The sequence below is a fragment of the Neopsephotus bourkii genome, unplaced genomic scaffold, assembly GCF_033783945.1.
Source record: "Neopsephotus bourkii isolate Nb327-2 ecotype Australia unplaced genomic scaffold, CSIRO-AGI_Nbou_v1 NB_1637, whole genome shotgun sequence".
Taxonomy (NCBI): domain Eukaryota; kingdom Metazoa; phylum Chordata; class Aves; order Psittaciformes; family Psittacidae; genus Neopsephotus; species Neopsephotus bourkii.
Window position 1 is genome coordinate 7,771,801 of NW_026902112.1, and position 18,240 is coordinate 7,790,040.

Here is an 18,240-nt window from a genome sequence, read left to right on the forward strand (position 1 = left end):
TTATCCTTGTTAGTGCTTGTATACAAGCACTATGCAATGAAACTGGAGAGTGTTTTTTGCTGTTTCTATATCTGCTGGCCAACGCAGTGGGCTCTCCTAACATAATTACCTCTGCAACATAACTAAGATAACTTCAAAACCTGTACACAGAAATACACAGACAGAAACTTACAAAAGTGAAACCATGAGCCATATTCCTTGAATTCAAAGAAACAGGTGGGAGAGCAGGAATTAGTCAGGGATGCATCTCATTTACACAAGCACTCATGCTGTCACTGCAAACATGACTAAACACAATTTACAGTGCTTCATCCTTCAAATCCAGCCAGCCAGCACTTATACATTGGACTTAACAAGCCTGACCAGCCAAAAAAATAGCTACTGCAAAACCCAGAAAAATCTATTAAATAATTGAATTGGGAAGAATAGCAGAATCATTTTAAAGAACAAGCTGCAATTACGCAATTGGCAAGGAAGAAATACATTGCAAATTGTAAATGAGGGAGTATGTTTCAAAAACACTCATATCACCTTTCAGATTTCTCTTCTCAGTTTTTGAAAAATGTTTGCTCAAGAGAAATAAATACGCAAAAGTCTTCCCCAGATTTCATGGCAATTCAGAACTGGAAGCAACTGAGGCCAGAAATCACTGAAAGGCAAGTATTTTGAGAAATGTATCAAAACAATTCACCTCTCATCAACTGTATCAACAATTCACCCCCTACAAATCAGACTACATCCTATAAAAGGATTTGCATAAGCTGAGAAGGCAGTCATCTTTAACAGTGTGCCAAAATAAATATGAATCAGAAAATGGGGATAAAAGTCCTCTAAAATCTCTGAACAGCCCCAGAATTTTGCTGTATTAGATTAAATTGGGTATTGAAAATGCAGCACTAAAATATTCTGTGATTTTAAGTGCCTGTTCACTTACCCAACTTCAGCTGTGGTAAATCAGGAATCTCCTTCATTATGAGGTTGTAATACATATGCAGTCCTCTTTGAGCATTCAAGAGCAGAAGACAGAGGTCTTTATGCCATTTGTATGCATGCTGCATACAGTTTTCAGATGGGACATAAAAGCTGCCCTGTGTAACAAAAGTATCAAGAAAATAAAATACAGAGATTAAAATTCATCGTCTCCATTTATCCTAGGGGCTTCCACAAAATTTTAGTTGTGGGCAAGCCTTTTATTTCTAATCAAGCAGTTGGCACCAGTGAGAGATTTTAACCATCCCCCTACCTCCTAGCCACCTAACCATCTAGATGTGTAATCATAGTAGTATCTCATTCAACAGACACATTTGTCCAAGTCATGCCAACACTATTAGCTCACAGCAATGCTGTCACATTTACAAAGATCCTCATCCCAAACAGTATAACACAGACGTCAATCTCTGTCCTTCATACATGTCCCACTGTGGAGCCAATGGCTCCCAACAATGTAGAGTGCTGGGCAAAGCAGACCCTCTCTGCTATAGCAGACAGGGTGGAAAGAACTATAAAGATGGTTAGATTAGCTTTTCTTTTTTTCTCATGTCCTCTTATCCCTTTTTGCACAGGGTGTAGCTTGATGGTATTGTCGTTTGCTTTGTTACGTGTATTAGTGAAAAAAATGTAGATGCATACCCTGTCAACAAATATGAGCCACTTTGTATTCCAGAATCAGTCTCTGGATTAGTGTATCTCTTGTGGGAGGAGATGTAATTGGACAGATCACAGCATGCTTAATACAAAAATTTCCCAAACAACACATTTACATTTAGAACATAAGCCGAGATTGCATTAGAGCATCATAAATCAAACGTTTCAATTCTGTCATAAACCACTTCTTGATAAATTACATGTATTTGAAATTTGCACTGTTCAGATTTAAAATAGAACTATTTATTAAGTCGTCGTTTCTGCCCAGGATTTCATGAAGTCTCAAGTTCATTGAATGTGGACATCTAAAATAAGGAACTGAACTATGGCCACTTCTTCCAATTAATTGTGAAGGAAACATAGGACAACTGACTATCCGTTCTACACTGTAGACTCATTGAATCAGGACCAAGTACAGTCACAAAAGACAAGTCAAATGTCTCTTCCTGTCCCATATCTTTGGGAGGAATATCTGTGCAAAAGAAAGATGCTTCAAGTATACCATTGTATGAGAAAAGCAGCACTGCGAAGCTACCATTCAAGGCTGTACCAAACAGGCACAGTCCAATCTGTGCCACTCACTGAGTAAGAGGTTTATGATTAAGCTGAAGCATTCTGATGAAACTCTATTAAATGGCAACCGATTTTGAAACCTTGCTGTTTAAAGGGAACATCCATCCTAATCTGAAAAATCATCTTGTCAAGGTGGAAAGTGAGAGTTACAGAAAAAAGATGCCAAGCTCCAAATCTCTGGTCCTTCAGTGATTTAAAAGCATTACTGTTGTTACAGGACTGTTTCTTCTGAAACTTGTCACACACATGCAGGAGGCAGAGTAGGACATAACTGCAATTATTAAACGCACTTCAGGAACAGTTTAAGGCTAATGTGAACTAAGGTCTGTGCATCCTCATCTGCAAGGACCCCAGCAGAGCAGATGTCTGTCAGACGATTTTATTATAAACTACTGCAGCTAAATCAACTTATCCGTCACTGTTCAGTAAGCTTAGAAATGTCAAGAAATATCTTCCTTTGAGATGGCCTGAAGATTGCAAACCTTCCACATTGACTATTTCAATTGAATCTTCTTCTATGCAGTTATTTAGGAGGTCATCTATTTCCTAGGTTATAGACTGAAACAAGGATTCAGACTACAATGCTAACAAATCTAGTTCAGCAACACAGTATATGATATTCTAAGGAAAAACACTGTTGTAAAGCCAGCAGTCCCAGCCACTACAGCAGTGGCTGTGACCTGTTAAACAGCTACAAATTGCTCAGCTCTCTGAGTTTCCTGAATCAGGAGGACAGATGCTGTTTAACTTCTAGTTAAGACAAAACTCTTATTAAAAGAAAAGTTCATACTGAAGCTGACAGCTTGCATAAAACATGATGGTTGCCCTGGCCTTGTAATATCCATTGTAAAAGTACACATTAGTTTCTTTTGAAAGGATTCTCATGACCTTTTTGAGTTAATTCTTTTGGTCTACTGTTATTTTAATCTCATTAGTTTGTAGATTGACAGATTTTTCTGTCTTCTTATCTAAAAAAAAAAAAAAAGCGCCCAACATGGGGCACGAAGGGGTTGAGATAACGACAGATCTGTCTGGATTAATAGTCACTCGTCACAATGCTGATTTATTGGCTCTCAGAGTTGTTCCTCGTGATCTCACAGCTTCAGAATGTTGTAACTTACTTAGAGCCGGTATTTGCTGTGTGTTTATCAAGTGTGGGGCTTGGGCTAAGGTTCTTGTCTCACTGTACTTTATGGCAATGACTTGTAATACGGACGGGCTCCAGCAGCAGGACGGGACGGACGTGGCCGTCGACTGGTCCCTGGCCGTCCGGCTGCTCCTCACCGTCCCTGCCCTCGCCCTCGCCTCCGTCTGCGTGAGGCCGCTGGGAGCCGAGGGGGAGCGGCCCCGGGCACCAAGCGGGATCGGGGCCGGAGGCCGCGAGGGGACGGCTGCCCGTGGAGGAGGTCGGGGCGGTCGAGGAGCGGGAGGAGGCGGCTGCCGAGCAGCGGGAGAAGGCGGCGGAGGAACCGAGCCCCGCGGAGGAGCCGAGCCCCACGGCCGAGCCCAGCCCCGCGACGGCCGGGAGCATTCCCCGGAAGCCGCCCGCCGAGCCCCAGGAGGACGCAGGAGACCCCGCAGCATTTCCCAGCAAGGCAGAGGAGGAAGAGCTGCACTCAGGAAAAGAGAAGCTGGTGGTGGGAGAGCCGGCAAGCACAGCAGCTACACCAGCCCCAGTGACAAGTACAGCAGCATCATTTGAGAGTTCTGAAGGTTTTGGAATGGCCTTTGGGTATCCTTGGGACCTGCCTGCTGATTTTGATGGGGATCAGCATGCTGGCACACACACAGAGTGTGTTTTACCCACCGCCATTTTGTCTGATCTCAAAAGTTAAGCAGAGTCAGGTCTGGGTCTTGTCTGGGGTTAGACCACGATATGGGAGGACCAAGAGGTTTCCCCCAAGGCTGGACAGCCATGAGCGGCAGGGCATGTGGGACAGTATGGGCAAGTATCTAGTCCATTGGGCCCCTCCAGTGCTTTGGAAGCATCGGAGATGGAAGGCAGCTGTATGGAGTCCCCAGCAACAAGTTGCAGAAACTGCTGAAGGGGACAGTGAATTATTTTGAGCCTGGTGGGCCCATGACCCTTAAGGCCATCAGAGCAGAGATGCAACATCGAGATGGACTCATGATCGAGGGGTGGACTTAGCAATGGACACTATTGCCCAGGTTATTCACAAGTGTGAACACTGCACACAGCCTCTCATGCTCTGAAAGACTGTTACAAGAGGTGGAGCCTGATATCATGGACCAGATGGACTCATCAGCTTTATAGGGACTGGTCCATGCACTGCGATAAGAGTGCACTTAGATAAGAGTGATGGTATATTGAAAATGTGGGATCTGAGCATGACATGAATGGTATGGAATAAGGGGTGGATAATGTCCTGGGTTCAGCAGTAGCAGTCATTTTTCTCTTTCTTGGTAGCTGGTGCAATGCTGTGTTTTGACTTTCAGGCTGGGAACAGAGCTGATAAAAATGATGTTTTGGTTTGGCCAAGGACTTTGTGAGCCTCATGCTCTGCCAGGGAGGAGGGGAAGCCGGGAGGAAGCAGAGAGAGGACACCTGACCCAAACTGACCAAAGAGGTATTCCATACCACAGCACGGCATGCCCAGGAGGGAACTGGGAGTTACCCGGAAGGGCTAGGTGGACTGCAGGGTTGGAGGAAATATCGGTTGGTGCTTGGTCGGGCTGGGGGGGGAGAGTTATCGGTCGGCTGGTGATGAGGTGTTGTATTCTCTTCCCTTGTTATTTCCTTTATCATTACTATTACTGGTGGTAGCAGTAGTGATTTGTGTTATACCTTAGTTACTAAACTGTTCTTACCTTAACCCGTGTGAGTTGAATTCTTTTTGATTCTCCTCTCCGTCCCTCCGAGAATAGGGGAGGGCAAGAAGGGGGGGGAGTGAGTGGACAAGCTGTCTGGTTGGGGTTAAACCACAACAGAGCTGTAAAATATATCTGCACTGATTTCCTTATCCAAGACCACCTGTAACAGTAGACTGTATCTCTGGCTTTTGCCCTTTTCTACTTCTGAAGATTTTGGAAGCAAATGAATGCCTGACAGATCCTCACTTCAAGACTTACCCTCTGAAGGAACTCTGATAGCAAAGATGGATGATAGCACAGAAGCTTACAGTACTGACATGAGAGAAAAGTATGACTTCCATTGTGTCAACATCATCAGAGGCAAAACAGTTCAAGAAAGCCAGGACACAATGGAAAAAGAGGCAGCCAGGAAAACAATGCAAACAACTGCAAACAATGTTGATAACTGGAGTCTCTGCAATGATTTGCATTAAGAATATTTTTTTTTTCCTGTAATAATTGAAAGAATATCATCTGTATAGATACCAAATGAAAAAAAATAAAGTTGTCCCATCAGCCACAAAATGAGATTGTTTTCCAGGACCCATCTGATGAACTGAGCAATGAGATTCCTTTTTATGTTGAGCAAGTTACCAGTAGAAATATAGCCATATTACCAAAACCTACAACTGGTGACATCAAGAGAAGGAAAAGCTTTATCAAATTCGGAAACTGAACTAGTCTTGTACATGCAAGATTTGAAAAGCTGGAGATAGGAAGGATGATAAGATTGTACCTTGTTTAATCTCCTATAGATAATGTTCTTTTGATGTGGTCCACAAACCAAGAGTGAGTCATTAAACTGAATGTATTATACTGAAAGTAGAATCATAGAATCATTTAGGTCACAAGAGACTTTTAAGTTCATCTTATTTCTAGTGAGCCTGATTTACCCCTTTCCCCCTTCAAACCTAGTTTAAATATCTTTCCATGAGCCCTGCTCATGCTCTCCTACACAATGATCCTTTTTTTGCCTTTGAGGCAGGTGTACCCCATCTGTCACCACAGGTCTGGTGCTGTGTAGATCTACCCATGATCAGAAGCCCCAAATTCTGCCAGTGAAACAAGGCTCAGAGCCAGGAATTGATCTGCTGCAGCACAAGAGCAAAGCTCACCCTGCAGCCTGGCACTGGGAGGGAGAGTGTTCCCACTGGGGTTCTGTTTGGGCACTGCATCAGTCATAGTGGGTGCAGAGCTTAGAGAGGACTTGGCCTCCTGCTGAGTAGATAGCTTTGCTCTCTGGTACAGTTACAACACTCGTCTGTGCAAAGTGGAGCTGCTCGCCTTAGTGACAGGTCTCAGCCACTGTCGTGCAAGCTGCAGGTTCCTGGCAGGTCTCTTGGTTCTCCCTGAGGTTTCCTTATTCCCGGAAACCTCCTGTGCACCACGCTTTTTTCTGCAGATCATTTTGGCACCAGAGCTGCTCATGTCAGAAACTGAGTAAATGGAGAATATTTCATCGTTACTTGTTTTTTGATGTTGAAACAGAGAAACTAATTTTCCTAAATGTCAGATGAGCACCTAAGTGTACACATTATGTCTGTAGGAAACATCACTTAAGATATGTTTGTAGGCCATCATGAAAAATTATGTACATATAGCCTTTATTTCTTCGTTTCTCAGTTTACTGAGGAGGGATGATATAAGGAAAAACCTAGTGAAATGTCAGATAAAAACAACTACCTAGAGTTTTGGAAATGTAAAGGCTTCAGTTCAATTATATCATGCTCTGAAAACCTAGATAACAACATTGGACCATCACTGTCCCTTGTCCATCTGACATTTAAGATGCTCTACTGCTACATTTACCAATCCAAGTAAAATAGCCTACAAAATCAACAACCTCAAACAAAATAAACATTCTTGACAATATCCCTGCTGAATAAATTTAAATAAATCAGCCTTTTAAATGAATAGGTTTCCTGTGTAATGCTCTTTTCAGTCAACAGATTTCTCCTATAATTAGAGTGTATTGCTTTATAAATGTACTTTTCCTTTGTAACAAGAGAAAATTACTTGAGAAAAGCAAACATGCATTAAAGAAGGTTCATGCCAATTCATTATACAAATTCAGAGAACAATCTGTGAGTATCTTTTCCAGTGTACTAAATCCATCTAATATCAAATGCCACCAACTGGATTTTACGCTTTGTAAAACAGTAAGTTGCTTGTATTTGTTTTGTATTAAAGTAATTTCACAAGCTATGATAGCTATGTGCAATGCTCAACAATACCACTAACAGTTGGTAAATTAGATCCTTTACATTAAATCTAACTCAAAACAGCATTTCACAATTCAGATTGAAATTCAAATTGCTTGTCAAGAATTTTAAGATGCTAAAAAGGTATTCCAGTCTAAATAGACAATTTTTGCAGTCTCCAGCAGTATTTCATTAGAAGATAGAACTAGCCTACCGTTCTTACTTCTGGCAAAGATCTAGACATCTGCTTCAAACAGAGGAATAAATCTCAGCATCCCAAGATGAATGCAGTTTCTGAGAGCACAGTGTCTGCTCATTTGTCTGCATGCCTGTATTGGTCACTTAATATATAAATTTTATTATAGCTTTAAACTCACTGACAAGGAGTTTCTTCATCCCTACTTTGTAGACTGTTTTCTAAGATAAGAGAATCCCTGTTATTTGGTGGTTGGAAATAAAATTAGCTCGAGTTAACACATTACTGTTAACACTTCCTTATCATATTTCAAAAAATGAAACAGGATTAAAAGATAAATAACAATTTTTGGTAGTTAGGGATATGACTAAAGGATACAAGCAGAATACTCTTTCACATGTGTAGGAACACAAACAACAAAGAGAGGTATTTGTATTTCATAATTAAAGGAACAAAATGCAAACCTGGAAGTGACTCAGGAGTGATGTCACACAGCTCATATTATGCCAGTTATCCTATGTTTGTTAATTGTTTCACAAACATTTATACTAGCAAAGTGTTTGTTTAAAACCTCAATTCAACCAACCAACCATCCAGTGTTTCTCTCCCTCCTTGAATTTTGTTTTTCTTTTTTTGCTGAGAAATCAATAGTAGACCCATAGATATCCCCTTTTTATGTGAAGGGACACACATGGCTATAAATGTTGAGGGAAATATGATATATCCTTGTTAATAAAATCAATGTTATGAAGGTAAAAAGTACAATCTACAGCTTGAGCGGGGGGTGCCACTGAGTGGAGAAGAGGAAATTCTTACCCCATTTCTTTTTCTGAAACTGGTTGCATTCCAGAAATTCTCTTTGTCTTAAAGAGCTTATGATGTAACTATGCCCCAAAACAGTTCCTATGGCAGAAATTATATGAAATCCAAAGGGATAAAAGAACCTTGAGGATTCAAATTTAAGTATTTTCAATGAAAATGCCTAATAAGAAAAAAAAAAAAATACCACCAAACCATACAGCAATATGTATACCTATATGTATGCCTACATGTATCTATATATGTGTATTTACATTTCTATTCAGCTATGGAAAAAAAAACCAAACCAATTCCCCTTCATTAATTCACTCATCAATAGAAAATAACTTCTAGATCCCTGTGCCAGACAGTTCAAAGATACGGAAGTCCACAGTGGCCAACTTGTGGATGCCATTCTGTGGTGACATACTGTTTCTTCTTAGCCTTGTTTCCTCAGTAAACAGTGCTGCCTGTGTGTGTGTCACTCTGGGAGTGCTCCCAGAGACTTTTCTAAATGGTGGCTGAATTTAGCCTTCTTTGAAAGACAAGGAGAAGTCCCCAAGACATTTAATGAGTAAAGGTGTGGTAAAAATGGGCAGTCAAGAAAGAAAAGGGATTTCAAATATTTATTTAACAGAAAGATTGCACTCTACGTGTAATAGGCAAACCTTGATTCTGTCTGGCAGAAGACCAGTACATCTCTCTGCTGTTTATCTGACAGCAGCAGATGCATGAACAGAGAACTTTCTTGAGGGATTGTTGACAACCACATAAGCCAGCTCATATATTCTCATTCTTCTAATATCCACTAATCTAATGGGAAGACAACATGCTTATGGGAGAAACAATTAGGAAAAATTAGGAAAATGAAGTACCTTCCATCAAACAAAGTGAATCCTAGAACCAAAATTGCAAGATAAACAGATATATTGGATTAGGATGCACTTGAATATGTGTGCTCTATCAACTGAAGTAACTGCCTTGCTTGTATTGATTTAGTAGCCTTGTATATGATATGATGGTTCATTATACAAAGCTCAAAAATAAAACTAAAATCATTCTATTATATTTTTCTTTGATTTTTATTACATTAGAATCATAAATCACAGAATGAGGTTGGAAAAAACCATCATGCCCAACCATTAACCTAGAACTGCAAGTCCACAACTAAACCATATCCCTAATTGCCACATCTTTTTAATACTTCCAGGGATGATGATACAACAGCCTGTGTCACTGCTGTGTGGCCGTAGCAGCCTCTTCCAGCACTACACAACCCTTTCAGGGAAGAATTTTTCCCTAATATCCAATCTAAACCTCCTCTGGCATAACCTGAGGGCATTTCCTTTTGTTGTATCACTTGTTACTTGGGAGAAGAAACAGACACCCACTGTCAGGTACTTCCATGGTTTCTAACATCTAGAACCCTTGCGTCTTTGATGCCATGTAGACCTCTATCCCCTACCTCCCCTGAGACTGCGGACCGAAGGACCTTGCTAGTCCCTCAAACACTGGTGTGCTGCCCTCGGGCTTATCTCTAGCAAGCCTGACTTTATCCCTTTCCTCTTCAAATCGAGTGCAAAGCTCTTTCAATGAAGCTGCTAACTCCTGCTCAAAGATCCTTTTCCCCTTTGAGACAGGCATATTCTGTCTGTCACCAGCAGACCTGGTCTCATGTAGACCAACCTCTGATCAAACCCCCCAAAACTCTGCTGGTGACACAAGGCTCAGAGGCAGGTACTGGTCTGCTGTTTCCTCTTGTTATTTCCCTCATCGTTCCCTGCAACTGGAGGGGAAGAGAGCACTACTAGTGCTTCTACTAGCTACACTAAATAAAAGTGTCAATAAATGACAACATTTGCAAAGAGATTGACAATATATGGAAATATTTATGCTTTGCCTTTCACTAAATCTGTTATGTAAGAAAATGTAGGTTGGCATTTCATAAATATAGGACACAATTTGCCATTTATATTGGCTCTTAAATTTAGTTGCTTTGTCAGAACCACGGGGATGGTAGTGCAGTGGAAGAAATATTTGAGTTTGGAGTCAGATTTAGTGATAATTTTCACTTTTACAAAATTAACGGGAAGAAAGTTTTTGAGACCCTTGAAAAACAGAAACCATCAGGCTTAAAAAGAGCCATCCTCTGAATAAGTAGAAGAGAACTATCCTGGTAGCTCTTATGGTTGTGTCTTATGGTTTCAATAATGTAAGTTACTGTTGAAAAGACAAACTAGGTTTTTTAGTTTCAAGTGGCTGAGAAAGGAAGAGTGGCCAAGAAAGTATTTGACAGAAAAATTTCCACCTAAAAATACCATTCTAGTGAAATGATAATGCATCACAGGTCACATGAATTTCCATAAAAATTCTTCTAGCAGAAAAATTGGGGACATTTAACAGTTTTATTATTTCTGTGGAACACAAATGAAGCTAAATGCTGAAATCTCCTCAGCTTGTCTGAAGTCTATTTTGCATATAACATCGAAAACTGAGCCTAGTGTCTGGAGGTCAAGTTACATCCTATGAATCATCACAAGTGTCTACAATCATGATGGCTCCTCATGTAAATCCAAATGGGTGTTCTATAGAAATATTCAAAAATTCTGAGGATGATAAATAAGAAGGAGAAAACTACCATTTCCTCCACTTCATCTATAGAGTAATACATCACCATGGAGAAAATTAAAGCCATAAAAACATTTATTTAGCAGTAAATCACTGTGGAAGATGTCTTATGAAAGTTAGAGCAGGTGTCTGACAGGAGGCATACTTTTTCCAAGATGAGCACTGAAACCATCTGGCACAAGAAAAGTCATATGCTTTCATTTCCCTCTGTTGGATGTATGTATGAAAACTACACATATTAGTCCATATCTTCATCTTGTTATTATTAAGGGTCTGTGTAGGGAATAGTCACAAATCACACTGAAATATCCTTTGGTTAAGAGGTGATACACCAATACTGAGTAAATATTTTATAGGGAAAAAAACAGTGTTTGATTTTCAAACTACTTGAAAATAATTGTTTATGCAAAAAAAGGGGTCAGCTTAGACACATAAACAGATGCATGTGTATATGCTCTTTATGAGTAATTCATATTTAATATTTATAAAAACACATACACACAGATGGTGTAAATTCTGACCTCCTAAGTGATATAACACAGTGAAGACATCAAAAAGGGCCTTAGTACATTGTCCTTTCTGATTAAAGAGAGTCCATGCTGCTTACTCACAGATAAGGTAAGCAAATCCCCTCCTGTTGCTGTGATCAAACAAGGACCCCTGAGCTGAAGAGCTGACTTGTATTACACATCACTGCAGGCAGCAGGCATAAAAACAGTCAGGTCTTAAAAGGACACTTACTAACATTTTTGTCTCTCCCACCTCTTTGTATACAGTTACACATATAGAAGGAGATCTTATTCATTCTGCCATTAGAATTGGTATTCAGGGCAACAGAAAATACCAAAAATGTTTGATTCAGCTTTTATATACATAGCATCAGGGAAGTTCAGGTCCTGCTCTGGTTGGGGTGCAGATGGCTTTATGCTATGCAATCATGCAGGTTAGCAGCTGGTGGGGCAATTTTTCTCTCTCCACTAATGCTGTGTACTGTTTGACACTAAATACATGAATGAATGAATGAGTAAATAAATAAATGTATGCTTCCCAGGATCTTAAAGCATCCTAATAGTTTTGGTTTATAAAAGTTTGCAATTAATGACATAGGTGGCAATGATCAAAGATCTAACACGTGTCCCAGTTTGCTCGCAGAGGAATGGTGAGATTAGTACCTAGGAAAACTTTACCATTTGAGCTGTAAACATGTCCAGCTCAGCTTGTCACCCTGGCACATTATAGCACATAAAGAGAAAGAAACACTCATTTTTGAAGCACAGTTCATACTCTCTGCTTCAAATGTTGATGTTACAGTATGTTATTCCATTGAAATGCTTCTTGCTTTCCACAGACTGCACATGAAAGAAAATTAAACTAGAAGACTAGATGCAGACAATTCAGAGATGGGCAGAGAAGTTTCACCCCAGACCTTACTAAAAAAAACAGAAAGTAATTCATACAGTTTTGAACTGTCCTTTCCTAATGAATTGTGATATTTTAGGGCTTAGAGGTAACAGCTTCTAATATAATTTACTTCTGTAAATCTCCGGCTTTTAGAGCAACGGTCAGGATTTAGAGCAAGAATCAGCATTTAATTGGGGGGGGGGGGGGGTTATATCTGTGTTAGCCTGGAATTATTGAAATGCCAATGGCAATAGAAACAATACACAAAGATTAACAGGCTCTTCTTTTATACAGCGGTTGTCATATACAAAAGCTAAAGTGCATTGTAAATAAGTCAGTACCATTTTCTATGGTTTATATTTGGGAAAGCTAATGTTCAGAAAGGTCACCTGACCAACCCTTTTCAGGTGCAGGCAGAGGGAGGGAATTGTGGAACTGGAATAGATATCTTGTTCTCTCAAACTGTACAAATGCTTCAGAGATAATGATTCAGATAATTCACCCAGAGGTAACTCTTGGATCCAAGATGATTGCAAGCAGTCCCAGAGCGAGTATTTGTCTGTGTCTAGAGTGAGCTTGGAAATCCTCTAACTTAGAGAAAAGGGGGAACTGGAGGGACCTGAGGTGGAAGAAGTGGTGTGAAGGGAAGTGAAAATCCCATCTTGTGTTGTCCTCATAGTGTTCCCTGCAGACCATGGCTGATACAAGAGCCAACTGAAGATACTTTACAGCATGTGGCCTGATTTGGACCCGAGAAACAAGTTAAAACCAGTTCTCTTGCAGATGCCATTTCTCTAACAGTGTTTGGTTCAACATGTTATAAACACAGTGAACTTCTATTGTACTGCATGCATCAAACTACTTGGTTCAGTGTTATTTTCTGGGTCTGTTGAACAGACCCAGTGCAAATGGTCATTCTAAAATGCTCTTTATTTAATAAAAGCAGTAGCAAGGATCAAAGCTTCCTATTTAGAAATGCCAGGCTCTATTAAATACTGCCAGTCACAGAGAGAAAGTGACTTCAGGCTTGGGTCTCCATTCACATATGACTAGAGCTACAGAAATAATTGATTTTACAGTTCAGTGTCCAAACAGGTGGAAAAAAAGGAAAGTGTTAGGACAGCTTAGAAAGAAATTATTTCCTTGTTCAGGGTGAATTGAAACCCCATTTTTTTTAAAAAGAGACATTGGCAATAATGATTACAAGTTATCTCTTATCGTGGTTTCACATTTCAAGACTAGTCAGTTAAGCACAATAACAGACCTTGCACACCCTCTTAATAGGTTAGACACAAATTAAAACATACCTTAAAATCATCTGTACATTTGGAAGCTAGAGAAATTGCCATGTGCTGAATCACGTAACATAGCATAAGATGCCACGGCAGTTTTGTAAGCTGAGGAACAGTAAGCAGTAGGATTCACAGAGGATGCTTGTATAGAAAATATATTCCAACCTACATTAATACATGGGTGGCATGGTTTAGTGTGAGGTATCCCTGTTCACAGCAGGGGGTTGGAACTTGATGATCTTAAGGTCCTTTCCAACCCTAACTATTGTATGATTCTACACCTATTTCACAGTTTCCACAAAGGTGGTGGACTGAACTCAGGGACTGAACTCAGGACTGAAGATCACCCCATCCTGTCTCTGACCACAGTATTTGGGCTTTCCTGTTTGTTAGGAATATGCATTACCAATGGGCATATAAGAGAGAACTAGGCTGACATTGCATTCTCTGCACGTCATTCAGTTTTGAGAAATAACCCAAGTCACACTTCACTTGTCCCAGTTCTACTCCATTTGGGCTTCTGAAATTTGGTTCCTCTTTTGCCCTTCCAAAATGTTCACAGAAATTGCCTTAAAATTCATTATCACAGTGGTAAGACATTCGCCAAGTCCTATTTTGAAGATGGTGTATTACCACTGGAATCAGAGGAAGAGGGTCCTGACTGATAACCTGATACATAAGCACAGGCTCAACCCAGCAGTCTCATTAAAGAAACCTACCTATAGCAACCAAGCTTGCTTTGTTCACACAGTAGATCATGACAATGAAGACTTAGCTTTGGCTTAGTGCAATTTCCCAACAAACTGTTATTGAGGTGTGCAAAGACTCTGAGACAGCAGCACACAAAGCTGCTATTTTAAGTCTAAAAAGCCCAACCACTTTGCAACCTGTTACTGTCTTAAAATAAAACTATATTCAGCTATAAATATGTCCATATATGGAGAAAGAATGACTACAAACATGAGAGAACCAACTTGTCATAAGATAAAAAATGGGGTTTTAGTGTTACTACAGCTTGAAAATATTGCTTATTTTGAAGACTATATTCCAAATCTGAAGGTTGAGTAAAATTTGATACAAATTGCTGGTACTTTTGACAGTGGTTGTACAAAAAATCAAGCCCAAGTTATACACAGCAGCAACCTGAGAAATGTACTTGAATTGAAAAGTGAGCTCATTGGAGTAGCCTATTGACTATGTATAAGCATTACCTATACACTGAGCAGAGGCAAAGAGCCTTCTGCTAGCAAGTGGGGAATTTGGTAACAAAGTGAACATTGATCCTGATCTATGGGGAAGGAGAAATTTATTGAAGGCATAAGACTGGAGTCTTAATTTAGAAGATTTGTAATAAGAAATGGGAGGAGATGGGTTGCTGGTTATTCCAAGAAGTAGTATTCTGTTTCTGTATCTCTTCTTTCAGGACTGATGTAAGACTTGCAAGTAAAAATAGAATTTGCTTCTCACATACCATTGAGATGGACATGTTTGATATTTGTGCAAAAGAAAAGATTCAAAGCTAAGGACAGGAATCTTCCTGTCCGATGAAAGGAATGTATAAAGAACCAGGCAGGAAAAAAAGAGCTAAAGATAAATTTAAACTAAATTTAAGAGTTTGATGCTGCCACAATAAAAATCAAAGGACCATTGCTCAAACATCATGCGATATAAAATAAGAGATTTTGCCTTTTCTTGGGGAACCTAGAATAAAAAGAGGCTGAACAAAACCCAACCAAACAAAAAAGACAGAAGAGGATTTCTTTGCATTGCAGTATTTGTCTATATTTCCTATCAATCTAACAGCCTCAGCCTTTGCTCTAGTCAAAATCCATTGGTATTAGCTGTAGGGAACACATGTCTACTGTCTTGCAACATGACATAGAGACATCAAGAAATCAAGATGGCTTGCGAATTATTTGAATAGAATGGATATAGGACATGAGCCTCTTGGGATTTCTGGTATGTTGTTATTCCTGCCCATAAACAGGATGTTTAGGAACTGCACCTTTTACTTTTCAGACTACTTCTGCATGAGGCCAAGATTGCTTTGAATCCTGTCATTCTACTCCCACTGGCTTGGCTTCTGAAATGACTTTAAAAATAGGTATTATCTGACTATAGCTTCCCAGTGGGTCATTTTAGTTCTTGATCACACAGTCTCATAGGAAAGAAGAGATATGGCACCAACATGCCCACCCAAATATATTTATTTGAGAGCTTGGCCCAGAATTCAGTGTGGAGATCTCTATCATCAGAGCAGTTGCTGCATGCTGGTTTATTAGTTTTGTCTTTAAAAATGAAGATAAAAATTAGAACAATCATAACATTATTTCTGATGTCTTTCTCAGCTTGTTAAATTTAAACATTAATAACATTTTGAAACAATGGCTAAAGAGGAAATATTTAGCTGTCTTTTGGCAGTGACAAATTGCTTCAACCTTTACAGGTTCATTTTTTAAGCAATTTGACATTTCGTTACTAAGGCAGGTTTTTTATTTTATTGTTTCTTTCAGTCTGTTACACAGCCACAGTGTTACCAAGTAGGTTCCTATGAGTCATAAGCAGGTGGGAAGAAATCATGTCTCTATTGATAGCACTATTATTTTTTATTATTATTTCCAAATGTTCTTGCATATCCCCCTCTTTTCACTTGGTTCATGGTTGACTTCTCACTTTTCCCCCAAAATGTGAGCAAAATACACTGACTTGTATAGGCTCTGACAAACCAGATCAAAGCCGGAGTCCAACAAGTCTTGTTTTGCAACCAATCAGACTTAAATATCAAATACACACTGAAGAGACACATAAATAAAGAAAAGAAAAGCTAGACCTAAGCCCCAACAACTTCAGCAATTGCATGCCTGAAGGAAAGATTGACTAAATATCGGTTTATACCACAGCTCTGGCAGTTCCCATCCTTCCTGAACAAGGATTATAGGAATCATCAATGCTGTCATTTTGCACAGTTCTGGCAAATCCAAAAAAGTTCACAGTAGCACCTTCCGGCAATGTGTTACATCAGCTACCTTATGGTGTACAGAAATGGAGAAAAAATAACCCTTTTATTGATTCTACGTATGCTATTTTTCAGGTTGCATCAATTTTGTCTGTTACTGTATTGTGAAAAATAATCAAGTGAAGATCTCTTACGAGATTCTACTTGAAGGCTTGTTGTAAAATCAAATAAGGCAAATAAATATCCATTCTCTTAGAAATGTTTCAAAACCTGGTGGTTTTTTTTCCGCAGCGTTATTTTGTTTCAACCAATCACACCCCAAAATAATCATTTCTAGCCCTGGTTACAGGCACATTCCTTCTTGCCATCAGTTTGCACAAGAAATGCTCTGCTTTGGCCTAAGTGTGATAATGCTGGTCTTTTCTTTGATGTGGGGGGATGTGATTTCTATGCCTTCTTCTGGCAGGAAACAGCTCAATGTTTAATGCTTCCATTATGCTGCCTTCCTGAAGTCTTCACTTATGACACTCTCAGGCAATGAATCATTTATACCTCTTTGACATGCATGCAAACATACATCGAGTTGCAAAGCCAATTATAAACCAATGTACAGTCTTTTTCATCACTTCAGAAAGCCACAATTTCTTTTTTTAACACTAAAACAGAAGTAATGGCTAATCAGAAACTTTTCTGGATACGTTACTTTAAGACACCTATATTAATTTGCTGTAATTTACTGCAACAAAATGAGGAATTTTTCAATAGCTGGAGCTGTATAAATTTGCATAAATATTACTTTTTCAAGGTTCATTTTCCTAACGCAGTTGATACCTCCTGTACTATGCATAATGCATAGGATATATACCAGCCCTCAAGTAATTTACACCCAAAGACAATCAAATTCCATGAGCCATGAGGAGTTTACCATTTATTGTGCAGGCCATCATTTTACGGTTTTAAATAAAATACTTCTAATGAGTTCAGTAGAGGAGAAAGAGGGTTTGACTGACAGCTCTGGTATTTGTTTAGAAAAGAAACACAGTACATAGAGCAGGAACAGGGCTTTACCACCGCCCGGAACATAACTTCACCTTGCCCTGGAGGTACCACTCTGCCCTGCTCAGGCTTTTGCCCTTCTTTCTCATCAGCCAGCTCTCTTAACCACTGCCAGGTAGGCATAATTCCAACAGAGATATTGCAGGTTGTTTCAAGACCTAATAAAAAACTGTGAGATGACAATGACATTTGGGGTGGGTCATCAAAGAGCAGACTTCAATTGACTTCATGCCTTTATGGAGAGAGTTAGAGAACATCTTGGAAGACCTTATTGCAGTCTTTCAATACTTAAAAGGGGCTTGTAAGAAAGATGGGGACGGACTCTTTAATAGGGCCTTTAGCGATAGGAAAAAGAGCAATGGCTTTAAACTGAAAGAGGGAAGATTTATACTAAAGAATAAATTCTTCACTGGGAGGGTGCTGAAACACTGGAACAGAGGCTGTAGTTGCCCTATCCCAAGAAATATTCAAGGTTGTGCTGGATGGGGCTTTGAGCAACCCAATTTAGTTAAAGATGTCCCTGCTTATTGTAGGTGGGTTTGACTAGATGACTTTTAAAGGTCCCTTCCAACACAAACCATTCTATGAATCTACAAACATGACAAGCAGGAAAACAATAAGAAA

General features: G+C 39.6%; 1 protein-coding gene across 2 annotated transcripts in view; it reads right to left on the reverse strand.

Annotated features, from left to right (window-relative positions):
• The window catches only part of FAM135B (family with sequence similarity 135 member B), a 194,415-nt gene that overhangs the window by 27,150 nt on the left and 149,025 nt on the right, over positions 1-18,240 (reverse strand). For both annotated transcript variants that reach the window (XR_009728579.1, XM_061374147.1), the window contains exon 8: positions 935-1,088. Coding sequence is in view for 1 of the 2 variants with exons in the window: in XM_061374147.1 (XP_061230131.1) it covers positions 935-1,088 (154 nt within the window). In the remaining variant the exon portion in view is untranslated. The remainder of the gene's footprint in view (positions 1-934; positions 1,089-18,240) is intronic.